The 25806-nt window shown below is 46.4% G+C and overlaps 1 protein-coding gene and 1 long non-coding RNA gene across 2 annotated transcripts in view; both read right to left on the bottom strand.

Moving 5' to 3' along the window:
- LOC135387752 (uncharacterized) overlaps positions 1-4314 on the bottom strand; it is a 155426-nt gene extending 151112 nt beyond the window's left edge. The window contains exons 1-2 of the mRNA XM_064616850.1: positions 4230-4314; positions 3819-3825 (exon numbers count right to left, since the gene is read on the bottom strand). Of these exons, the coding sequence (XP_064472920.1) occupies positions 3819-3825; positions 4230-4314 (92 nt within the window). The remainder of the gene's footprint in view (positions 1-3818; positions 3826-4229) is intronic.
- Positions 4315-8712: 4398 nt separating this feature from the next.
- Positions 8713-14866, bottom strand: LOC135389959 (uncharacterized). The gene is made up of 3 exons (XR_010421633.1): positions 14558-14866; positions 8837-8869; positions 8713-8781 (listed from the first exon to the last, which is right to left on the bottom strand). It is a non-coding gene; the product is annotated as an uncharacterized LOC135389959 (long non-coding RNA).
- Positions 14867-25806: the final 10940 nt, after the last annotated feature.

Raw genomic sequence — 25806 nt, 5'->3', positions numbered from 1 at the left:
CCCTGGACGATGTAAGCGCTTTCAGTTCGCTTCGAATGGAACGCAACAAAGGTAAATGTAGTGGTATCGTGTGCAGTAGCCCGTCGTAGTTTATTGGCTGGCAAAAGTGTGCCCAGTGGGACATCGACGGGAAAACCAAAGCGAGACTGAATAATCGACGCCTGCTCTCTCGGTGGCCCCCTCGTAACCCCTTCAGTTTGCATCTCTACGCACGTGCACGCACAAGGGCACGATTTTGTCTCCATTCGTGTTTGCTGGCGCCTATTGCTGATGAAGAGCCCCTCACATAGGCACATGTAAAGTTTCTGTTTCGAGTGCTTCTTTCAAATAACGCTTAGTAGTGTAAACGGCCGCCATATCATATATCATTTTCCCAATATAAAATACTGTATTTCTATTACAGGGTCGGTCAAAGCAGTCAAAGCAGCATGACGGAACCTGCGTCAAATAGTGTGTTCAACATCATTGCTTTAGCATTGGTATGTGTTAGTAGTTGTCTGCTAGCAGAGTATTAGCATTAGTAGACTCGCTAGTATTAGTAGTAATAGTGTAATTGTGCAATATGTGTGGCAGTGTACTTTTCTCTAATGAGGTTTTTACGATATCTCATGGCTCGCACCATATTCAAACCCTTGGGTCTTGTGCAGCCTGCTGATAGAGGTAATACCATGTCTAATGAACTTGAAGGGCACTGTAGTGGATGAGGTACTTCAACACAGACATTCAAGCATTTCTACAATTAACCGAATAATTTCTGACATATTCACATGCTCACACTCTTCGACATTCAAGTGCCGTGTTTTTATCGTGTTCATGTGCCTATCTTTCCAATTTATTATTATTATTGTTATTGTATTGTATTGTTATTGTTGTATTTGCGCTTCACCGCGACCAGCCGTGACAAAATATGTAAACCGAAACCAATTACCGCAACAAATGACCGGCTTCGGTGGCAGATTTGTCTCTAAAAGGTGTCCACTGAAGGTCCCAAAAGGGGTAGTACCCATTTTAATGCCGACAGCGCCCTGCTTTAGAAGTTACGTTTTTTTTACGAAACTCATTTGAATTTTTATTTAAATAATGAGCGCCTCCCACTCATTCACACGGTGCGCAGCCTGTAGGTGGTATCGGACAGATACTTGTAAAAAAGAAATTCGTCGATTGGTGCACCCGTTCGCTAATTATTTAGCCCGGGGATTTAACTGATACACCCGGTATATGAAGTGGTATTGGGGTGCAGGCTATCTCGTCTTCCTAGTGCGCACGTTAACATAATGGAGCATCACGGCGGTTCGGCTCACATTTGCCGAAGAAAGAAGCAATTATAGGAGTAAGACCTACCGCCATCATGTAATCAGGTTCTGCTTAACTTTTTTAAAAACTTGCATCCAGTGCACGTCAGCATTATATTATATCAGGAAGCCCACAGTGTTATAGGAAGCTTTCAGGTACACACGCGTAACAGCTCTGGTGTAATACATGCATTCTTATGTTTCACTCGAGCATGGTTAATTCATGTGAATTATTTCTCTCAAATAAATGAAATTCCCAGAACCAGTCCGTGAATGAGTGTGATCAAATAATTTCAGGAAACGTACCATTGCTGTAAATCGCAGGCATTTGTTTGGAACAGAAAAAGAAGACAGAGAGACAGCGAAAAAAAATACTGCATGTACAACATGTATTTCCTCCTGACCATTAAATATCCAAATATTAACATAAAATAGCGTGTACTATCAGGCCGTCCGTTCAAACACGAAAGCTCCTCAAAACTACATCGGTGTATCCCATTTTGTACGGACGTCATCGATACGGATCAGCAGCTATCGGGATATTTCCTTAGGGAACTCTGGTCCGGACAAACGAGGGTAGACTGAACTTCGGAGGCTAAAGCTTAAAAGTTTCTGCACCACTGATCCTGTTGCCCATTGGATCTAGAAATCGCATCCGGTGGTCGTGTCGGCAAAATGAGGCGTGGACACTGCCAGCAGCTCTCTCAGAACGCAAAGCTCCTTGAAGACCGGGGGCATCATCAGCGCTGTCACAGAGCAGATATCTGCCTCACAGAACTGCAACAAAGGTGCTCATTCATGCTTCCCCGGGATTACAGCGATCAGAGAGGCACCTGTCATTGTCAAGTGGAGAAATGCGAAGCCGCTGTGGGGAAAGTTTCGCCGTACACGCCTGCCCCCCCCCCCCCCCCCCGATCCGGTCATACCGGTCGTACCTGAAACGGTCGTCGTGCAGCTCATGTCCAATATCGCACCCCTACCACGAGCAGGATGAAGTGGTAAATGGTCTGTCGAATACGGGTCATAATCTACCACCACTCCATCGATGCTGTCTTCTTTAAAATCGCTCGGCAGCGAGGCGACATTGCTTTCAGATTAGCGGACACATGATAGCGGACACGTGACAATAGGAGATCGCGCCCTTCAGACGCCCGCCTGCCAGCTGTGCCGGGAGAGCGCGCCCCCATTAGCGCAGTCCGGTCGTGTGTCTCCTTTCGTCCGGATGACGTTTCCGTGGTTTTCGAGAAAGGATACTCTCAATATGCGTCGTCTGCTCTTGACATGTGCTGCATCAAGCTGCACAGAAACGACGCCACAAATTTGTGTCGAGTTTCGGCGTTATTATCAGTGATAAACGCGGAGTAAAACAGCACAATAGTTTCAGAATCGACCGAGACGGATACGACCGTCCCTTTAAAGGAGTAGAGAGGGCCACCCAAAAAAAAATTCGGGTTAAGACGTCTGATGAAAGTGTGTGTGTCATTATACCAAATAGCAAAATAGGTTTTGATGTGTGCAGTTTGTTTCCCAGAAAAAAACTCGCATAAACGTGGCTCCGCGCGTTCACCCTTAACTGGCCACTCCACCTATAACGAGGATGAGGAGGTATGATGCACGTCACCGATTATATGATAAGGAGAACTCGTTCTGGTTTGCCGGTCAGTGGGGGTCAGCACCTTGTCCCTTTGCCGCCGTAAACCAGTTTTGCCAGTTCTCCCGGAGAATTGGGGCTAGAAGGAGCGGCCGAATCATTACCGAGCCAGGAGAAAGGCTTTTTCAGAACCCCGCACAGACGAGTAGCAGAGGACAGCGGAGTAGCAGACAACATTTAGCTAGGCCAATCAGCGAGCGTTCTCCTTATAGCGTCAACGCGAGGTTCAGGCAGATCACAGGCTGGTACTCCTCTTCACCACCGTTGCGCACGGCCGCTTTTTGCGGCGTATTTTAAATTCAATTTCTGCGATAATTATGACTCCGTGGTGTGAATTACTTCTCATGGTGCATCTTACTGGCCTACTGAACACTGGAAGAAAACAGGGTGTCAAAAATGACTTCGGTGCTAATTTAAACGTTACGACAGGAAAAGAAACGAAATTAGCCTTGCTGTTCCTCATTTTCAGTACAATGCCTGTGACCTGTAACAGCACACGCCCTGGATGCCTTAGAGCCGTGTTCAACTTAAGAAGGAAAAGAAATGTAGTCCGTCAGCTATGAAAATATTATTCCGCCGCAGATATAATGGATCCTCCGCCAGATAATGTAAATCCATCGTGCTCATTCTGCAACCGTATTGGCTGCAAAGCTGGCAACATGGTATTACGTTGCGTGGTGCTGCGGTATTTCTCTTGGCGCTCTATTGAGTCTCCAATATATTCCTCTTCCTTGTTCAGTTGAACACTATTATAGTTGTCTCTTGTTTCGAAGGATCACTCCGCTAGGAAGCCACGGATTTATCAGAACGTGTTCCTCATATTGGTTCGTCGAGGCAAAACCTGCCTTACCTTAGCTGACAAGAAACGTCCTTACCTTGCAGCTGAAATTACACAAAATGCACACATGAACGTCTGAGATGAAGCAGGAGGAAATACAGCGGCAGTACTAAAGCATGTAGCTCGCACAGATTAGCATCTATACCATGGGGTGTGCTAGGCAGCCGTTGCATCGGTTTTCAAAAATTGAGACACAATTACATCAAAGTTTCATTCTTCTGTTACGCGCAATACCATACGGGGTTTGTTCGACGGAAAACTTGCCTGGGAACTTTTGCTCTCGCCATGGGAAATGATACATACCGACCGGTTCCGACGTGGTCTACGGTTAATAGATCGGCGCGTCAGGAGGAAAGGACACGTCACAGGTGTCCCTCTTGACCAATCAGAAGCTTGGCCAGAAGTGGCCGTGGGCGACACTCACTCGGGGCTCAGGGCCAGTTCTCACTTGGCGACGCCCCACGCGGCGTCGTGAGCGGGCGGCGGAAGTAGATGCGCTTTTCCGCCGCCCTGTCAGCGCGCACGATTTTCATGTTCCGACCACAGTGGCATTCCGTCGTCCAAAACAGACGAAAATCAGGAGGCGTGGCCTTTCTGTGTCACCTTATTGGTCGCCAGCTGTCGTTCTCGGCAGCTCTCGCCGACGTCGTGAAAGAAGTTCGGCATGGCAGATTTTTTTTACTCGACAGCTCTCCTCTCCCGACTCCGGAAATGCGCGTCTATTTCCGCCGCCCGCTCACGACGTCGCCGAGTGAGAACTGACCCTCAGAGTGCTGGGCGGCCGAATTTTATATCGCGATTATGGCGGCATTTCAACTAATATACGTAAATCGAAGTCGGACCCCGGATTGTTTCGGTACACATCGCAATAGGAGGCAGACAGCTTTGCAGCTTATTTTCGCTTCCGTCGTCCTGTAATTGCTATTCCGCGTTGTCTCGCGACACTTTCCACAGCGCCGAGGAATTCGCCAGCTACCCCTTGTTCAACATAGCCTCGATACAGACGACCAGCCCAACGACTTCCGAGGTCGCCACATCCGCAACGCGAACAACCGCATGTCCAAGTTAAAGGGACCGTAAAGTGAAAAATATACCCCCATATTTTTGCCCACTGCACAACATCATTGTTTGATAAGACACAGAAAGCATTACTTCTCAATTCGGCATATTTTTTACGTATAAATATTTTGAAGATTGCCGGAACATGGACGGTGCTGCCAACGAACGGCGAAAAAGAGAAATTTGGGTTTAGGCGGTTTCCGGTCCAGGGCTCCCAGGGATTGGTCAACCCTTACCACGCGAGAGTTAATTTTGTAGAGAATAAAGTTGACGCACACAATCTTACAGCTAAACGCCATTTTAAAAATGACGCTCACTTCTATAGTTTCTACGTTAATAAAGCGCTCAGCTACTTCGCCGCTACGTGCTACGATCCGCCGCGCCATCTGCAAGGCCATCTGTGTTGTCGCCTTTATTGTTTACGTCGTAGGTGGTTGGTCGCGCGAAGCAGCAACTGAATGACATGTTCTGGCTGCTGTATCACGTATTCGAGATACCTACATATGCCTAATGTGTTCGGGGATGCAAAAATCATGTTCGTTCATCTTCGACGGCGGGCGTTTTCTACCACAAGATTCTGCAGGAGAGTACGCGAAAACGAATGTGGTTCGAAACACTCTGCTATTAGATGCAGCAGTCGTGTCGTGTGTGCTGAGCTCATTTTGCTGCCGATGACTACGAAGATAAGATGCCGTAGAAGGCGAATGGCGAAGGCGTCCGAAGCAAACTGCCGTTCAGTAACCAATGATTTTGCTTCACCGAGGTGACTAGTTCAACTCAACGTCCTAGGTATGTGCAGGCGTCACACATGTATAAATTATAATATAGCGATGACGTATTCCATTTAACTTATGTTATCCTACTTGTCCCGTAGTCAACATTGTCATTAGGGGCCTCCCAGAGTTGAAATGGCCCCAGAGTGCTTCGTGTGTGTGTGATCCAGGCACTTAAGTTGGCAGAAATGGCTGAAAGCAGGTATGCAAAGTACACAGATGGAAGCACTAGATTTGTTACGTGTTACAGACTTTGTGACATTTGTGGGGCCTTTGGACAGGTGCAGAAGATTAGTATGGCATCAACAGTAGGAGAAGAAACCGATGAGAACTAGTAGCTTGTTTGAAGGGTAGAAGAATACTTCCTGTTGAGGTGTAGTTATGACTAGGGAACGCTAACTAATTTTCTAGAGAAGCATCCTCTACACTTGAATGCCCAGTGAAACACCGAAAGTTCATTGTCTTTGAAGCCCCACTACTGGACCCCACTACTGGAATTGTTCAATGTGTGTCACAGCTGCAGTGAGCCATGCAAGGTTACCACATCATATCGGTCCTAAATTTGCAGCGTTCCCCTATCTGGGACGCAACCGTTATTTCTCTTTATTGCTCTCCCGATCCTACCTTCTCAGAGATTAATGTGGTTCTCCACGCATTGCATGGGCACTGCCTTTTTTCTATTCATGCTTTCAGTTTCTTGTTCTGTTGAATAAATCTTCACTTGAGAGTTTGCAGCCATCACGCTGTCTACTGTGTTTGCCCCTCATCTATATTGATGTGCTATAAACGGTATAGCTCATCAACATGCCAACAACCTACCCAACAACAACCAAACAACCTTGCCAAGTCCTACTTTTGGATGGAAACTACACGATGTGGTAACATCCACATATATAAAATTTTAGTCGACGGAGATATGCTGTTTTTGTACAACCTTCATTGTACATTTCTTTTGGCTCACTTAGCACGCCCGAAAAAAGTTCTCATATTCATCAAGATGACAGGTCATTGTCATCTTGATGATGACAGGTCATGAGAACATCTGTTCCTTTCGGTCACCTGATATCGTAGCCCTTTTCAGAACAAAAATCTGTTCGATAGATCGCCCGCAAAAAATTCGTGAAGCAACGCCATTTTTTTCTTTATTTTGTTCATTGCGCTTCTTAGAAGATGCGTCTTTCCTTCACCCCCAATGTGAGAGGGAGAAAGAGCACACTATCGCCTCTCGCATCCTGGAAAAGATTAAAAGGAAACAGAAAATGCAACCCAAGATAAGGCCAGTTCCGATAGAGTCACCCGATACATTTGTTTTTGTTTTCTTTCCGCAAGTTAAAGCTCATCTTCGACGCATGAGGCGGCACTGTACTCCTTTTCCCTCTCACGTTGGGGAAGAAGGAAATACGCGTCTGCGAAGATGCGCAACGAACAAAATGGCGTTCCTTCACTAATTTTTTGCGGGCGATCTATCGAACGGATTTTTGTTCTGAAAACGGCTACGATATCAGATGACCGAAAGGAACAGACCTTCTCATTGGGACAACTTTGTAGCTTTTATAATTAAAAAGTTAAGTAATGAAAGTTAATTAAGACATTGCCTTGGACTTTGCTAATGCCCTCCTAGGGAGTGCCCTTCAGCATATATGCTATATTGCAATTGATTTCATCTTGGAAAAAGTGTCTGCACTCTGATATGGAAAGCGTACGGATGCACGAGTAAGGCAGGAAGAATACTTTCTATTATACTTTCTCAGAGCACCCCATATCCGCCTTGTGAATAGCCGACAGGTGATATAACAGAATTTCCTGCAGAAATAAGGGTATTCCGTCCAGTTTTATGGTCAAGCAGCGCGTAAAGACCACAGATCGCTGCCGAGTATGTTGCCATGCCCTTCGGTTTCTCGGATGTATGTAAGACTCTTGCAGTACTTCGGTGTCAAGGCACACTATTTCGAAATATTCGTTAGTTGTGATGCAATTGTCTGTCTGCTTTCCACACGCATTGTCTACCTCTCGGCAGTAAAAACACCGGTTCGTAGCATCCATCGATTTGCATTTCCCACATCAATTTTTATTTTCGTTTTGGTAGGACAAGTAGCTTCCAATTATTATGTTTTTGTACATGTATTGGCAAGGTGCAAGCGAACGATTATGTGTAGTCAACGTTTGTCAAGCGAAAGAAACATCCGCGTTTATAAAATTAATGCTTTGTATTCCGTGCACGACGTGTATTCCGTGTATTCCGTGCACGACGAAAAGACAGCGCTTGTTTCGGCTTACACAAGTGCTCCTTCCTGACACATGTAAATTTCACAAACCAGTCCGTGTTCACGGCACGGTGAGGTACTGGTGAGGACGAATGTGACTCCGATAAATCTGTGGGCGAGGAATCTTCTGCTGCGAAGCACGCTATGGCACTAACAGAAGTTCTGTGTGAGCGATGTGTTCTAAAACGCGGAATTCCAGCGCACTCATGTTCGAGAGGTTCGACATTCTAGACATAGAAAGTGGTCACAAATGCACTCTGCCATTTTCGTTCTCGCTGGATTAGCAAGCTGAAGTGCGCGTATTACATGCGTCTCGACAGATGGCGCGGGGTGATGCAATTGTTGACAGACTGCTCGGTTTCCTACTAGGTCCCTGGACATGCAATCATTGAAAATTCGATTACAGAAAAACTACAGCGGTTTCAGCGGAGTGATGGTTCAAGCTTTTCGCTGAACATAAAGTTTCGATACGCTTATATTCACTTTTCGTTCCCTTTAACATGAGATAGCAGACGACGAGACAGCAGTCTGCTAAAGCCGCTAGCATCTCTCTGCACCCAAGTTCGGGTGACAAGTGTTACGTGGACCTGGAGCTGGCGCCACGCTAGAAAGTGCATTCGAGGTTGCCACAGTTCAGATGGATGCCGTAACAAGAATTCGATTGCGGCTTCCAAGAATGCGCGTTCACTTGATATCAGTGCACCACAGCGGCTTTTATAACGCGAAGACAAATAACAGCTAGGCATTAGCGATGCATTAGGCTCTAATAGCTGTAAAGGCTGTAATAGCTCGGCATTAATGTCCCTGGAACACCAGTGTCAGACTAAGTACTTACTGCCCTCGCCGGCGGTCTGCACGTTACCACCTGTGCCGGCCGATTGGGTGCTCATCTCTGAGGTTATCCCTGGGAGACAGGAGGAACCAGTAAAAACCACAAAATTTGGGCAGTGTATGCTTACCAGACATGGACGAGACCATGGACATCTCCTCAGCTGAAAGAAAGAATGGAATAGCGAATATCTGGACAATATGCACTTTACTGAAGCGCTCATTCATTCACTCACAAACACAGGGCTACAGGTAGAGTTCCCGTGGTGTCTGATTCGAGGATCTCCTCGGTCTGCTGCGACAATCTGGTGGTTATTGTTTCGAATGTAGTGCGGTCGTATCTCCCTGCGTCAGCGTGACGTCGTCACAAAGGGAATCGCTTGCCTGGAGGCGTCCCTTCCACCGTCCGATGGATGTAGACGCGCGAAGTGACGTTCGCGCAGAACATAGCGCGAATCCTTCGACAGCCGATCCTGGCTAATGAACCTGATGTCCCAATTCAAGCTCACCGGTTTGTGAACAAAGTACAATTGCACCTCTGAAACTTGGACTCGCCGCGTCCTAGCTAATAAAAGTGACGTATTGCCCACTTTGCCTCAACCTATGCACTCAGTTCAGAACGCTCTAGGCCGATGCCGGAATATGTCGTAGATGAGAATGTAGTTCGCCTTCAAATACCATGCCTATTGCAAATACAACAAGCCAACTAAAGGTGAAGCAACAGCTCATGTCCCATGTATCTTCGACGATCATCTTCTAAAGAAAAGGCGTCATTCCCTATACTTTTCTAGGTAATCTATCGTTGTGTGGCATTCCACGTTGCCATATCACCGTATTGTCGCGGTTCTGAATGCATAAGCTAATAGCTTTATTTCTTCGATGCGAGCAGTGTCGCGATGTCGATTGATGATTTGACGTCTTTCTTTACCGTAGAGGACTTACGATATGCTAAACAAGGGTTGGTTACCGAAAGCAATTATAGTTCCGCCTCTTTGTCGGTACCAATCTTTCGTTTCCTTTTTCTTTTTTTCGTTTCCGTATCCAGGCTATTCGGAAGATGTGACGAAAATATTTTGGTTGATGTTTAAATCTTCGTCTGCTGCAGAATTTGGGTATTTCACGTTTTCGTTCCCGGCAACCAACCCCACGTTTTACGTCATGCACTCTCACAACAGAATTTCACCGCATGGTACGTTGTCTGCCAACCATTGCTACGAATGATAGGGTACCGCTTCCGATTCGAAGAGCGAGGGGGCGTACGCCTTTTTGCAGCAATTTGGATATATGATAATTGCTCCAACAAGGCGTACGCTCCTCTCTCTCCAAATTAGAAGCGATAACCCTATCATTCGTGGCAGTGGTAGGCGGATAACGTGCTACGTGGTGAAGTTCTGTTCTCAGTCAGAACTTCTACTAGGAAAGCACAAAAGCAGGTGGTTTTCCCTGACCACTCATGCTCGATCGACACAGGCAGGCTCAGGCACCAACTTGGTATAGAAACTCGAGCGCAGAATCTTAACTTCTTCCTTCAGAACTTCTCCGCGGAGCACGCTCCAAGCCAACCATTATCTCGAATGATATTGTTATCTGCACTGATTTGTTGAAGACGGGAGGAGTACGCCTTATTTGTGACACGTATGCTGTTCATACTTGTCACAAAAGGGCGCACGCCTCCCGCTTTCAACAAATCAGGGCAGACAACGATATCACGTGAGATAATGGTTGGAAAGGAGAGCGCTATGAAGTGAAGTTCGCATTTAAGGATGCATTCAAGAGCCAGTTACGGTTTCGTCCGGATTGGATCGGATTACTGTAGTATCTCGAGAAGCTCGTGAGGCCTCAGCTGGAACCTCTCTCCGTGAAGCACAAATCACTCGCATTTTTACACGTATTTCGCCACAACTGTAATTATACATTTGAGAATATTAATGCCTGCATATGAAGAGGAAAGGTACGGGAATCATATGATGTGAATACCGTTTCCATAAAGGAATAATTCACACTGTAACGAATCTATAAACGCTAACTATACGCTAATAAAACTATGAAGCTGGACGTGTGTAACAGACAATGAACGACTTCCCGTCAATGCCTTTCGTATTAAATCGAAGTATTTTTCAAGTTTTTAGTATTTCCCTGTGCACCGGCAACGCGGCCAGGCGCCTTGGGATGAACATATAAGATCGGCTGACGTGTAATTTCGCGACGTTGCTTCGGTGCTGGCGATAGGAAGCTACATTTCGATGCCAGGGAAACGGGAACGCCATCTTGAAGGCACGTAGTTCTCAGGCAGATATAGCGTGTACGTTCTTCTCCACGAGAAAGCCTACTCGCGTGAATTCTGTTGCTTTGAAATGTGTACAATAAGTCGTACCGCTCGAGGTGCGGGAAACTAATAGCGAATTCAGCTCGTCGTTTCAGTGCAGGCCAGTGTAGTGCGCCGGTGTAGCACCAGTGCAGGAAATCCGCGTCTGTGCTGCTCACAGTGAGACCGTGCTAGCGTCAGTGTTGACCAAATACTCATGCGACTGATACAGGAGATGGAGTCGCGGCCGCACGACAACCGCTTTAATAACACCTTTAAACATATACATGGCAATGCCAGAATCCATATTCACAACCTTTGGCCATACCATGCGAGTTGGAGTCCATAATCGTCCGAGTAGCGCGAAACAGTGTCCTCGACGTATAGTCCTCCGCCTTCGGACGCTTCGCCCGTGAAATAAAAAGAAGAAAAAAATCTGTCGAACGCCTCAGCATAAAACGAGCTGTAACTACAATGCAAAGCATCCACCACCAGCAGTAGGTCTGCCGGTTCCAATGCGGCCATGTTGAGGAAAGGAGGGTGAGAAGGAGCGGAATGCGGAACTTGAGCTCGTGTTCCGGTCCACACCGCCGATATTCTCGGCGTCGCATAACCAGCTCTCCACAACTCCCCATAGAGCCCATAGTATAGCTAAATTCACACAACACTGGGCACACGACCAATGAGAGTGCAGCGATTGCTTCCTCAATCCTCCAATCAGAAGTCTTTCCGTCCGGCTCGCAGCCCGACCGGTTCTGGCTGTTGCTGACTTCTGCTTTCCATACTGGCCTGTACCGGCTACCCCTCACCTCTAAGTCTACTAGCTTTCACGCACGTCGTAAAGTTATTCCGTGATTCCCAAACAACTGTGAAAGGTGTCGTAATGAACAAATTTATACTGACGCAATCGGAAGGTTGACACATATACATGCACTGAGCGTACTGAGTCCATTGCGTAGCCCTTCCTACACTCTTAAAAATGAACTTCATCGCATAGCACGCTCCTAGCCAACCATAATCTCGAATGATATCGTTATCTGCCCTGATTTGTTGAAAACGGGAGGCGTACGCCTTTTTTGTGACACTTATGCTGTTCATAATTGTCACAAAAAAGGCGTACGCCTACCGTTTTCAACAAATCAGGGCAGATAACGATATCATTCGAGATTATGGTTGGTTAGGAGCGTGCTATGCGGTGAAGTTCATTTTTAAGAGTGTAGCACACTGCAACAAAGTTCAAACTTGCAAAATACGCATATCGACACCTTATTTCAGCAACGAACAACTGTCACATACTTGCGCACAATCGCTTGATCATCATGCCCTTGCCTGCTACACGTCAAACATAAAATGCTGCTTCATGAATCGTATTTTCTTGTCACCGCTATGCAGATCTGACGGCGCTCGAACATGTTCATCGAGCCAGAATTCACGACAACACTTCAGTTTGAAATCCGATTGGCTCTTCGTAGACCGATGCTTGTGGCGAGAAACAGTACAACACGATCAAAGGCACCATAATACACTGATAAAACTGCGATCGGCGAACGCACTTGCCTCCCAACGAAAGACACCGCCAACGCGGCGCCCACCGTTCAGATTTCAAATGAAACCGCCGAAGGAGAACGCAGCACGCAGGCGAGGAAGCGCGAAGTGCCGTTTTCAAATTCTGGCAACCAATCCGGACACGCTTGTGGCGTCCGACCAATAGAGAGGCACGGATTGCTCCGTGCGCAGTAACACGCATTTTGATACAGATTTTGCGAGAGCTGTGGGGGGCTGGCATAACCCGCACGGATTCAGTTCTCGCAAACGCACGCTGCACGCGAACGACCAGTGGAACATCTCGTGTGTTGCCCCGAAGGTACGAGCAGAACAAGAACGATCGAGGCGATAACATTTTCTGCACGAAAACGACCAGCTGAATTCTCTATAGTGCACGGACCTGATAAAGTTCGAAATACCCTACCGTCCGCGGCAGAAATCAACGAATCGATGGTTGGAGAGCGAACTGTCCCTTTAACGTTTCCGGGCTGGAATCTTATGTTTCGATTCCCCTTAAATGTAATGAAAATGTTTTTCTTTCCTTTTCTGTTTTCGTTTCCTGCGGAGTTTAGGTATCTAGCGTTTTCCGTTTCCTTTTCCGCGGTAACCATCCCTGACTGAAACTGTGACTGAAAGGTTTTCGGAGATGGAACGCCCTATACGAAAACGATACAATCTAGGAAGCTGCCAAATCAAACAGCAGCTGGAGAATGCCCGTCACTTCACGCCATTACGCTGAATTTAGATGTAGTAAAAGTCCGCCTTATGCCAGTCCATAGCCAGTCACCCCGCTTGTTGCGCGTAGACCGTTGTGCACAATGTTCAGCGAATTGGTACTGTCCTCTGTAACGTTGCCAGTGCGTTATGAAGGAGCGGCGTTGGGGACAGCAGAACGGAGGGTTGCAAGATATGGTTACTTTGCGCCAAGTTGGCTACTTTACAAGGCTGTCGTGCCACCGATATTTGGGCGATGGTGGCTTGGCTACTTTCTAGTTACTTTCTTTTACTGGTTGGCTATATGTCGTTCTCTGATAGGATTGCGTGGGACGAATCATACCTACACGGCTTTGGTCCTTTTTTTCTTCTAGAAAAATGTGTTCTTCAAGAACTCGTCCCGAACATTTTACCACCTCGTCAATGTGTATCACGTGTGTTATAGCACAAATAACAGTTCCGCATTCGTGGTACGATCAGCTGGAACGAGCACTGCACATTCCATGGGAGAAGACGCCTACAGACCACTGCACTGAAGGCGATTAACCTCTATAGTTGCCACCTGGGTCAACATAGCGTCGAATAAAGGGTGTAAAAGGGGGTTAAAAGGAATTATCATATATCCAGATTGCTACAAAAAGGCATACACCCCCCCCCCCCTCGCTCACACGATCACAAGCGATAACCCCCCCATTCGTGTCAATGGTTGGTGGACAACGTGTTATGCCGTGAAGTGAGGTAGCACATCAAACTTTGCAACCTTTTAGGCACAACGTACGCGACAACCATTACCTCCCAAAAGGTGTAACTGCTCCACCCTTTTTTTTTTCTGAGAGTGCGGCAACATACACGAGAAATTTCTCAGTGCGCGAAAGGGACCTTCCAGGATTTTGACCTGCAACGTTCGTAGCGCGTGCCCCCAATAGGTGGGGTGCATTTGCGTAAGCTGGATCACCAGAAAGAGGGAAAAAGCACGGGTAAAGCTATGGTGTGACGTCATATGCACGCCACCTATACTACCTGAACCGCGTCTCAACAACTCAACAACACAATCTCAACAGGCGTCATCGAGCACGGCGCGATTTTCATCGGAAAACAAAAACTAAGCGATTCGATGTAGGTAAATGAGAAAAGCTGTGGCTATGGAGACGGCGGTATTGTTGTACTGTGTTCAACAGTCTAGAAGGCTGACCCTAAGGTTGGGGTACCCATCTAGAATCACACTCATCCTTGTTCGTCAGACAGTAGGTTCTGGCAGGCGAGGAGTAACGATAAATGTCAGACTTACCCATCTTCAATCTAGAGATGTGCAATGCACTACCTTGGAACAGGGCGACAAACCGTGCAATGGGTCACACGCGATTCAGAGCGCGCGCTCGGTTCAGCTTCTCTGCTGCTTTTACGTCTTCTGAACCCTCGAAGTTACGAAGTCCCTCGATGTGACGGGAACCACTACAAAGGAGTACGAAGAAAAGGTAAACAAACAAAAAACTAAAATAACAGACATATTTGCTGCTGGTGTAGCCTGGTGGTGGTGGTGGTGGTGATAGGGCTTGCCGTGTAGGGCTTGCGGTGATGGTGTAGCCTGACCACCTAAACCCCACCACCAATCACCAATGGCCAATCACCCTGTGTGGCTAAGGGCCATTTCCTTTGTGGCTGAAGAAGAAGAAGACATACTTGGAGAAATGCGCTCTGAAGTGGTACAGGCAGTCTGGTGGCAGTATTTGACGGAGAAGGAACTCTAAATCCCTGACAGCAATTTCTTCCTGGGAGCCTCTAATCCTGGCAGCCATTCCTTATCCGCCCCTCAAGAGACAATGCCTAGGAGATGTGGGAGGTCCTTGAGGTTGCAGTCGATTAAGCACCGAAAAAAGGACTCCACAAGCGAAAATTGATGCATCGAAAACCCCTGTTCTGCTATTTGAATTTTAAACATTCGACTTCTTCAGAGTGCAGCACGCATAGCGTCAGACCGAGAAAGCGTACGTTTATATAGAATATCCATTTCGGGGCCACAACAAAATGACGTGATCTCGGAGACCACTCACAATGTGCGAAGGCGTGACGTCACCACACAACAGAATCCTATCAAATCTCTTCATGAAAGGGCATTTCTATTTTAATAATTTTTGCTACAGTGCTTAAATAAAAAATATACCCTGCACTTAACGCATGCCTTACGTTTTATGACTGCCCTTCAACCTGGGCAAGACTTCCCATATATCCGGTGAGCTATGTCGAACTTGCGTTCTTGTGTTGCTCGCGTGATTCCCGGTTCAACCTGGCTTTTTCGGGAAATTACGTTTCAACCGTTTTTCGGGGATCTCGGCTGGTGTCGTCGTAAGGATTCGAGCTTGTTTTTCGCGATTGCTTTGACTATTCGACCAAATTATAAAGGTGGACTGCCGAAGGGACCAACCGCAACGACAGATTGCAATTATTGGCCTCAGCGAAGTCTTGTGAGCAGCGTTTCAAGCGAGTCTCAGGATCTGATAACACAGTGTAAAACTTGTTGGTACCTTGAAACCTCCGCCTAAAGAGACCAGGTGTACCCACGTGTGCTCTTAAAAGTGGACATAAGAAGGCCAGTATGTCGTTTCAGCTCAAAGTCCACGCACGGATAACCATGCAGGTATATTATCGTGCACGTAATTTTCGAGTGCGTTATACCAGGACCGTAATGACCGTGTGTGACGCATGGACTGTGACGAAAACCATTACAAGTAACTATACTAACTAACTAACTAAACTGAACTAAACTAACTAAACTAACCCCGAGTCAGGGGGAACACACAGGCAAGCACCAAAAAAATTATCCATAGGGATCCGTGTGTTCCTCTGCCTCGGGGGTTACGTTTCGCCATGTTTGACCAGTTAGCCTGCACGTTGAATCTTACCATCGTATAAATGCTTGTACAGCACTTTTACAAGTTTAATTCCGGTAATCTTCACATCATAATCACCGCACATGAAGTGAAATGCGATATGATGTATGCGTACTACACTTTTTATTTAGTTTTGTGGCAATTTCTGAAACATGCCGTAAGTAGCTCTTCACATGACTCCACAAATGCGTGTTACGTAACTAGCCTTTTTTCCGGAGTTCGAGGTAACTCGTTACTGTAACTAAGTTCCTTTTTTTCGCAACTTGTAACTTAACTCGATACTTTTGCGCGGTGCCCAAGCAGCACAAGGACCGGGGTGAAGCCGGTCCAGCATCTGGAAAGAATCCTACAAAGTCGGGGGCACGCCACTAGCCGATACCGGTCCCTCCTCCAGTTTGCAACACCGTGAAGACTAAGGACCGACATCGGCAGCAAGTATTCGGTCCCGGCAGGTCCCGGACGGATCCCCGATAATGCTGGTAGGGGCTCCCCCCATGCATATTTTAGCATTAATTTGCTTATTTTTAAGAATTACAATAATTTCGAGTGTAAACAGTGTGTGTAGAGCTCAACATTTTATTTTCGGAAAGGAAATAGACTGACACAACACTCGTAGCACCTCAATAGACTAAACGACGAGTGGTGCATACTAAATAAGCAGTCTGCCTGCATCACCCAATGCATGCCAATTGCGTCTGAAATGAAAAACAAAACAAGAAGGGTATACAGAAATATGCAGCCTGTCCGCATAACTACTGTCATTGGCAATGTAGCCTGAAAAGAAAAGGGTGGAAATGGTCTACAGTAATATCCAGCCTGCCTGCGTAACCACTGGCCCTTCAATGGTGTCTCAAAATGGGGGGGGGGGGGGGGGGAAACGTACACAGTAAGAGGTGGTCTCTCGAAGAAAACAAAGTTATGCAGTAATAGGCAGTCTGCCTATCTGCTCACGCTTCAGTACTGCCCAGACACAAAAATGAATGGCATGTAATATTAGACGTAACGGAACAATTGCTGCATGTCAGCACAAAATAGTCTGTGCACGGTATGTGGAATGAGCTTTATCAAAAATTGTAAAATGCACGGCGTAGGGATTATGAAACTCAAGAGTTACCGAGAGAAAAATTAAATTATGAAAAAATGACAAGGCCAACGACTGGGAGAAATGCAAGTCTAGGAAAGAGAAAATAGTTCACATCCAGCGCCTTTGGTGCAAATGACTAGCAATTACTACAACGAAAACTGTCAAAAATGACAGCTGACCGTGACTAGAGCTGACAGTCAATGATGTGCACATATCCAGCGTTCCTTCACAAAAAAGTCAATAAGCAAAAAAAAAAAAAAAGAAAAGAAACATGGTCAAGAAGAAGCACCCTATTGAAAAAAAAAAGCGTCATCAGGTCTGCTGTGATTTGGAACACTGTCTTGATGCTAACACCAGCTGATGTTAACATCAGAGCCGCTCTGATGCTGATGTTAACAGCAGCTGATGTTAACATCAAGACAGTGTCCCAAATCACATCAGATCTGATGTTAACATCACAGCTGCTCTGATGATGATGTTAACATCAGAGCTGTCTTGATGCTGATGTTGACATGAGAGCTGTATTGATGCTGGTTATGGCAATCTTGAAAATGCTGCAGTCTTGGTTTCCTGAAATGTTCTGCAAAGAAAGCCCCTCATGCCTGCGGTATATGAGTACCGGCAAGAACCCTCACGAAACAGGAGATAGCAGCAACATACCTGAGCGTTGAACTCACGGGGGCACAAAAATTGGTAATGATCGAACGGTGAACAACAACGCAAAAGAGCACACCTAGGCCCTCATTTCTGGTCCAACTTGTCCTTCTTCCGAAAAAGTACTTCTAAGCGTTGTCATGTCGAGCAAGAGTCCCCACCACATTTGAACACGGTGCTTGCGTTTCTCTTGCTGGAGGCTGCTGCGTCATACACGCTGAACCTGCAAGAAATATCGTTCCAGAAAATACGATTGCAGGACACCTATATGTAGAGCAGTGTAGAGACATATGACATGTCGTCTGCACAAAGAATACAGTCGACTTCACTTGGCGTTCTATCTCCCTGTCGTTGTGCAGATCCCTGCAAATAGAGTAAAACGGACAATGAGAATGCATGGCGCAGTCGAACATATTACTTCACAGTTACATTAATTCGACACCTGAAACGGAAAGAATCCTGAAGGCGAAGAACGATTTGGCTTCACATGCAAGGCAGCGTCTTCACTCTTTGACAATGTCAAACGAGACCGACTGGTCTGCTCGCGGTTAGAAGAAACGCTTCCACTTACGGACAGTTGCAATATCAGACAGGTTGCAAGAACGACAGCATCAGGTGAGAACAACAATACAAAGCCTCTAAAACGCTTTAGACTTGCTGGAACGCTCGCAATTACGTGAACTACACGCGGCGACGAGAAACGACCGTTACAGCCGTTACAGCAGCCAAAGCGAACCCAACAAAAACAGCGCATGCGCGACAGGCAGCACTGGCTGGTGGCATGGAAGACAAGCGACGACGCGCGAGCGCGGGCGGGTGAGCCTGTGTTGCACAGGAGTGACACAAACCCGCCATTGTTGTAACTACCCTCAAGCGGGTGCTTTTGGCAAAACTGCCATCTTGTCCTGGTCGCACGTCATAGAAAACGTCATCTTCAGGTCATGTGACTTTGTTTATATGTCGTTTTGCCGCTTACAGACATATTTTCACCGTCATAACACCAAGAGATTATCGCATTTTGCTAGCGTAAACTATGCGGTGCTTCTTCCGCAACATGGTAGCCCATTTCTCCTTAGTTTAAGTACATGGCATCGGCTCGGTAAATCTTAAAGGGGCCATAAACAGGTAGAAAAGGTGCACATTTCTTTGTGTTATATTATTGAAACTTAGTCAGTGAAAACTCCTTGCAATTCCTAACGCTCAAAAACAAAAGGCGCTTGCATACGGATGAAATATTCACTGCACTCTTTCGCATTTTAGCTCCGCCCCGCGCTCTAACTTTACGTCATTTTGACGTAGCGCTTTCCCCACCAATCCACGTATAATTTTATTTCAAATGCGGAATTGGACTAGATGAACGTGAGTCCTCTTCTATTCAAAATCTAAACAGTTACAGCCTCAAACTGAGAATGAAATGCGTTTAATTTAGGTATCATACGCGCACTACGTTTTCTGGGCAGTAGCACGCAGCACACCACGAGCGCGAATGAATATCCGGGACTACAGTTCCGGAATCTTAGGTAGGTGCGCGATGGAACATCTTCGTCATCTTCGAATGGTTCCGACAACTGGGGGCTGCCGTACTTTGGTTTGATCCACGCGGCATCGCGTCACCAGTTCGCGTGGTACAGTGGATAGCGTGCTGGCCATGTCACGTCGTGACTGGGAGGAACCCGGGTTCGAATCGCGTCATGTGATAGCAGCCCAGCTGTTGACGTTTGCGCCAGCCGGAGATGTTGAAGATGTCATGACGTTGAATTTCGGAACCACGGAGCGCAAAACGTCGTTTCACACAAACAAACTGAGCGCTCCGACTCACAGCTGATAACGAAGTGTGTTTATTGGCTGGTAATTTGAAACGTCATGTGCGCAGCTGGGCCGCCCGATTGGACGGCAAAACGCTACGTAGCCATGTGACGTATGCGATGTGGAGAGAGGCTCGCTGGTTACTCATCTTTGAAAGCAGTTATACGGGTCAATGAGCTGGCACGAGCCGAACGAAATGTATATTTGGGTGTTATGAGCTGCGTTCTTTCATGGGGTATCATTATTTCAGAAATGCTTGGTGGCCTGTTTACGGTCCCTTTAACGCGCAGTCGTCATCACATCTTTGGAAGTCAAGAATACGAGGCTTTGTGTGCAAAACTGCGCGTTTTACTGCAAGATTATCGGATAAAAATAATTACCGTGATCGAAAAACATCCAAAACGTCGTCCAGAAACAACAACCGCATTGTTTACAAACGGTTTGGCCGCCGATCACGGGCGCCGCCATCTTTAAGGTCACGTGCGCCTTGACGTTTGCTGTGACGTGCGACCAGGACCTGTCCAGGATGCATTGCGTTCGCAAAGCACGCTTTCGTCTACGGAGGAATACATTGGACGCCACCCCTGTGCTGTGTTGAAATGGGCATGGAGCCAACATCTGGCTGGCCCAGCCGGAAGCCGCCGTTTACGCAATGGTCCAGGGAAAATGGCGGGCGCCCAAACCACGTGATCCCCAGGAGAGTGACTCACAGCGTCTCCGCTGGCCAGCGCGGGGAAAAAGCTCGGGCCCAGTGCGCATGCGCAGACCGACCTCCTTTCCCAACCTTCTTCGCCTTCTCTCCTCGGGTTTTTCGTCTCTCCTCTCGTCCTGCCTCCCCCCCCCCCCCCCCAGCCTCGTCCGTTTGTCTTCGGCGCTTGATGTCTTGCTGTAGAGCGACGATCATGCTGTCCCAAAGCAGACAATCAAAAAGCGATGGTGTATGACAAATCAACTTTATTTGCCCTCGGGAACTGCCTCGAAAAAGCTACAGTACATAACTTTTTACATCTTGTAACAGGCTTCACTGGAGCTTTAGGTGCTTCGACATCGAAGGGCAGTTCAAAAGCAAATGCTGAGCTATGTAAGTCGTTGTTGCCGATGGCTGCGGAAGAACTAAAACAAAACAAAAAATATATTGATGATCCTAACTCTGCACGAAAATCACTGCTATGATAGGTAATCGATCTTGATTTCGTATTTGAACACCAAGGCATTTGTCACGAATGTTCGTAGATCACAGTGAATGAACGGCTGCGACGCGCATGAGGGGCAACTAGCATAACCACACATAATTTGATTAACGGCATATCAGAAATGTACAAGTTACGGCAATGCACTGCACAATGAAACACGGCTAACGTACCGAGTGACTCGTAAATGTTGTACGTAACACACTTAACGTTATAAACCTGCATTACTTCCTTCAGTCACAAAAAAGTAATCAAACTTGTCTTACCGTTCACCTGCAGTACGTCGGAAAGTGTGCAGACTTCCTCTCTGACGATTTCTCCGTCCTTTGGAGGTGCAGGGGTTCCATGTCATGTTCGTCTTCCCGCTGTTGTGATGATGGATGTGCCATTCCGTTCTCACATTAGCAGTTCGCCCCGAGAGAACACGCGTGGCCGGACAGACGCGATGTCCTCCTCTGTCGTTTTCCTTTCTCCTCCGTTCGACTGCTTCCGTTGAGCGGTTCGCGTGGTGGTGGTGGTGATGGTGATAGGGCTTGCCGTTGTCGGTCTCACGCATGTGGGCAACGTCACGACTCACGCCCTGGGGGAATGTGCGTCCTGGGCCGACTTCTAAGGGAACTGTGCCGACATATGTCTGAATGCGTCTGAGGAAAACCCAGGAAAAACCCCAGACAGCACAGCCGGGATTCGAACCCGGGTACCTCCCAGTCTCAACGTGACATGGCCAGCGGTTCGCGCGTTCGGATGCTCGCTCCTCAGTCAAATGACTCTCGCCCAATCAGCGCGAAGGAAACTGACGCCAGTTTTTTAGACCAATGAGCATCCAAATATTTATACATATATTGCACAGCCAATCAGAGATCTACCGCGTACGCGCGCCGGTGGCGACAATATTTTCGAGGCGGTGCGTTTCGCTTTAGAGCCGGCGGCTGGCTTGGCGGACGAAATATGACAACGGTAGAATCGTACTACCTCTTGAGATTGTGGATCTTTCGGGAAATGCTGCTGTTTTCATAAGAATCACTGAATTGCAAAATTGCAACATGAGATTGGCCAAAGCTAAGCTATAAGTTAGTTATGATTGTCAACAGAGCGGCAGTGCAATCTGACAGCGAGAGATCCATGGAATCAAATAACAACAACAAAAAAAAAAAAAAAAACTCACTCTGTTGCCGACCCTTTCTCTAGTGTTCTTTCTTTCTCTGTTTTTTTTTTTTTTTTATAATCAAGGAAAGCAAGGTTAAATGCTACATTTTTCTGGACTGTGTGCGATCGTGTACATCACAGGTTCCTTATGTGCCATGAATCTACTTAAAAGCTGCGGATGGTGTCAGGGCATCACACTTATAACAGTGACCAGAATGCGGCAGGAGTACTTTTGAGGCACTCTGGCCACGTTGACCACAAAACGGCGTTCCATACTCCCTCCGAACCAAACTTTGCAAAACTTGTAGCACAGAAACATTAACAACACACACGCCGGCCATTTGCACCCAGCAATGACAACCAAAACAAAGATGACGGCGATGGCAGTCGCGGTAGCCCAAATGCAGGGAGCTCCAGCGTAGTCTTTGCGGGTTTCGGTGCAGCGGTTTTCGTCCGATCAGTTCGACTTGCTAAAGCTCTCTTCGTTTCGTTTCACGTGAGTTTTTCGTTTCGGGGGATTCGGCCGTTCGGGCGTGGCCGACTCTTCCCGAGTATCTTGTACTTGCCTGCTTTGCAGTGATGCTCCATTAATACTTCTGTTCAGGCTGCTGCGTGTGCATGTTTTCAGTCATTGAAACTGAGCGAACTATACAATACATGAAGTGAACTGAAGCCCAATGTTTGAAAGAGTTACCTCATACCAGACAGCCAAATTCATTCCTGAAGGGATGCTTCGCTGTCTCGTACAGCTTGGGACAAAGGTTTCTGAAACACGGGTGTTTTGTATTTCACTTCTCCACGCCTCCCCTGCGGCCTAAGGGGAACACTTGTTGAACAGAATCCTTGAGCAGATTTTTCACAAGGATTCTATTCAACAAGCATTCCCCAAAGGTGGCTCGGAGAAGTCCAATACAGAATACCCGTGTTTCAAAAACTTTGTCTCAAGCTGTACCATCCGATCACGTGTTACCGAATCTGCATAAACATCGGAAGACGAGCGGGAAGAAATACTTACACAGTACACCACAGCAGATCGGTACGTTAACGGGGATCCCAGACACAACATCGTGTCCCATAATATTCCCAAATCGATATTTTTGTCCGCATCCTTGGCAAATGTCCTAGGGAAGTCCCATACGGATGTGAATATCTCGATCCCCATTCAAATGGCTGTGCTCAAGCTGTCCGGCGATGATCCGTCCAGGACTGGAAACGGATGCACCTGCGCTGTGTCACGTGGTCGCAACGGTCGTTGCATGTGCGTAATCTGTGTGTAGTTTCGAAATGGAAATTGTGTAGGTAGATGGCTAGATTCAGTTTCTTGGCATTTCTTAATTTATTTTGCAATACGGCATGCTGGAATACGAATAAATATTATTACTATGTGTCTTTGCACAAGTTTCGCATTCGCTAATACCGTGGGTACGAAACTTGTGCTTGGTTTGTTCTGCTAAATCTAGACCAACCGCCCGTGCTGTTTGAATGGGTTTGAGGTGCGATGGTGAAGCGGTCTCTGCGTCTGCCGTGGAAATGTTGATTGGACAGCCTGATTTTGAATGTTCCGATTTTGAACCGATGTGTTCCGGAATCCGCTTTTCAGTCTGATAATTCAGGTGAGTTGTTTTCCCGCTAGCATCCATGCGCCGTTTGACTGATTTCATGCCACACGAGTGACTCTCCCTTGTCAGGTCATCTGTCTGCAGTGCGAAGCTTCAACCACAATGAAAAGGGCATACCTCGAAACTGCTAAGGTAAGATCAGTTTGGTGTAATGCTTTGTGGTGGTCAAATTTATTCTTAGCGCCTGCTTAAGTGGCCTGCCTTACACCATCAGTTGCTGTTTTTAATGTCAGTTATGCTGAACTTCATGCTGGTGTGCATCTTTTACTTGCTTCGATTTTCCTTTAATTTCTTCTATCGGAAGATCATACTGCACGGCTCTTGAGACGCATGATTTAAGGGTACTGCAGAATGATTTTAGAGCTCATGTCAAACAGCGTCTGCTCATTCTTCACGTCAACAGGCACACATGAAAACCAGACATCGTGGCATTATTTGAGTAACGCTGTGTAACTAAGTTAGATACTAACATTTCACCTTGGAGGAATATAAGTGTGTTTTAGTTTTCTGAATGTGATTTGTGTGAATCTTCTTTCAAGGATGTATCTTGGGTCTCGTCTCACCTTGCGTACAGTTGTGACGCCGCCGACATAGTTGAAGCAAACGACTCTTCCCATCGGAAGCAACACAAGAAAAACTGAAATTTTGGCACACTGAGTAAGTTTATTATGTTCCAATCTACCACTTTGGAGGAATATAAGTGCATGTGCTTCAGATTTGATAATCTGATTAGCATGCATGTTCTTTGAAGCTCAATGTACCAACAATAAATGTTCAATCTCAAGCGCTGTCAACTTTCCTTTGATGTTTAGGTTGCTTTACCTGGCATGACGACACGATTCCTGCACAAAGTTGAACGCAACGTAGAAGCAATCAAGTCGTGGTTTAGAGGATGCATCAGAACACCTGTTGCGAAAGATTCAATGAGTTCCCTACAAGGAAGCATCAAGCTGCACAAATTGAAAAGACTGTTTCACAACATACTCGTTTGTCTGTGGGTGGGTGTGTACAGAGGAACATGTGCCTTGCATGTTGACTACTCCAATTGTTTTGCCCCTACCAACATCCTTATTTCTGACGAATTTACAAAACACTTTCGATCGAGTAATTTTGGGTGTTGGGGAATTGATGCTTAGGGTTTAGCATACATTAAGCATTTAATTTTCCGTAAAGTGTTTTTGTCTCATTCAAGGGATTGAAGAGCATGTTTATGATCTAGCATAATATCAGGATTTCAGCATTTGGAAGTGCTACGATTTTTCCATTCGTTCTGAGTCAGCTCACATTATACTTTTCACAGATTCAGTTTGGGATACGTTGAGGTAGAATTTGCAGTTTATTATAATTTACTTCATTACTGAACATTCTATGCATATTTCTGTGTGTGGGACCGCAAAAATATGTGACATATGTGCTCTGGGAATATAGTTCTGCTGTATGTCGTTCTGTCACTTGTCTGAGAGCTCCCACGCTCTGAGAAAAGGTCCATTCAAACATTGCCTGTTATGATTACTTGTTCGGTATACTGTGGAGTTTGCCCTAATTTGGCGTGTTACGGGGTTGTAAAATATTCGTGTGCCTATATCCTATGTCCTCTATGCATAACAGTGTAACTGTGTGAGTGACTGTCCTCATGATTTTTGTAAAACGGCAATTTTCGAATCAGATTTACAACCTGTGTAAAAATGTAGCGTATGGGCTGCCGAATGAGAATTTGCATGTTTTTATATTATGGTCCCACAAGTGTTCGAGGTAAAATATCTTAACAATTACTTGTAAAATCTGCCCAGGAACATGCCGTGACACCCATAGGCAGGCCCCTCGACTTACGCCACCGACAACTTTGTCGTGTTGTCATTGCGCGATGCATTTCCCTGAAACGTTAGGCTTAGGTTAGGCTGAGTTACTTCTGTGTGCTGTACAGACATTCGACAAATTCATTTTGTGTGCTGCTTGAGACTGGACATAACTTTTCAACAATTGTCCACCTGTATATTGTAGCACATGTTCTCATGGGCGGTACTGCTGCGGGGTGCAAGCGTCATTGCAACACAAGTGCCTTGTATATGTATCATACGTAAAAATAAACCACTTCTGTCCTTTATAGTGATTTAATTCATATAGTGATTAAAAATAAACAAATCATTTCA

This window comes from Ornithodoros turicata, chromosome 3 (genome assembly GCF_037126465.1).
Source record: "Ornithodoros turicata isolate Travis chromosome 3, ASM3712646v1, whole genome shotgun sequence".
NCBI classification, from domain to species: Eukaryota; Metazoa; Arthropoda; class Arachnida; order Ixodida; family Argasidae; genus Ornithodoros; species Ornithodoros turicata.
This window is presented reverse-complemented; position numbering and strand designations above follow the sequence as displayed.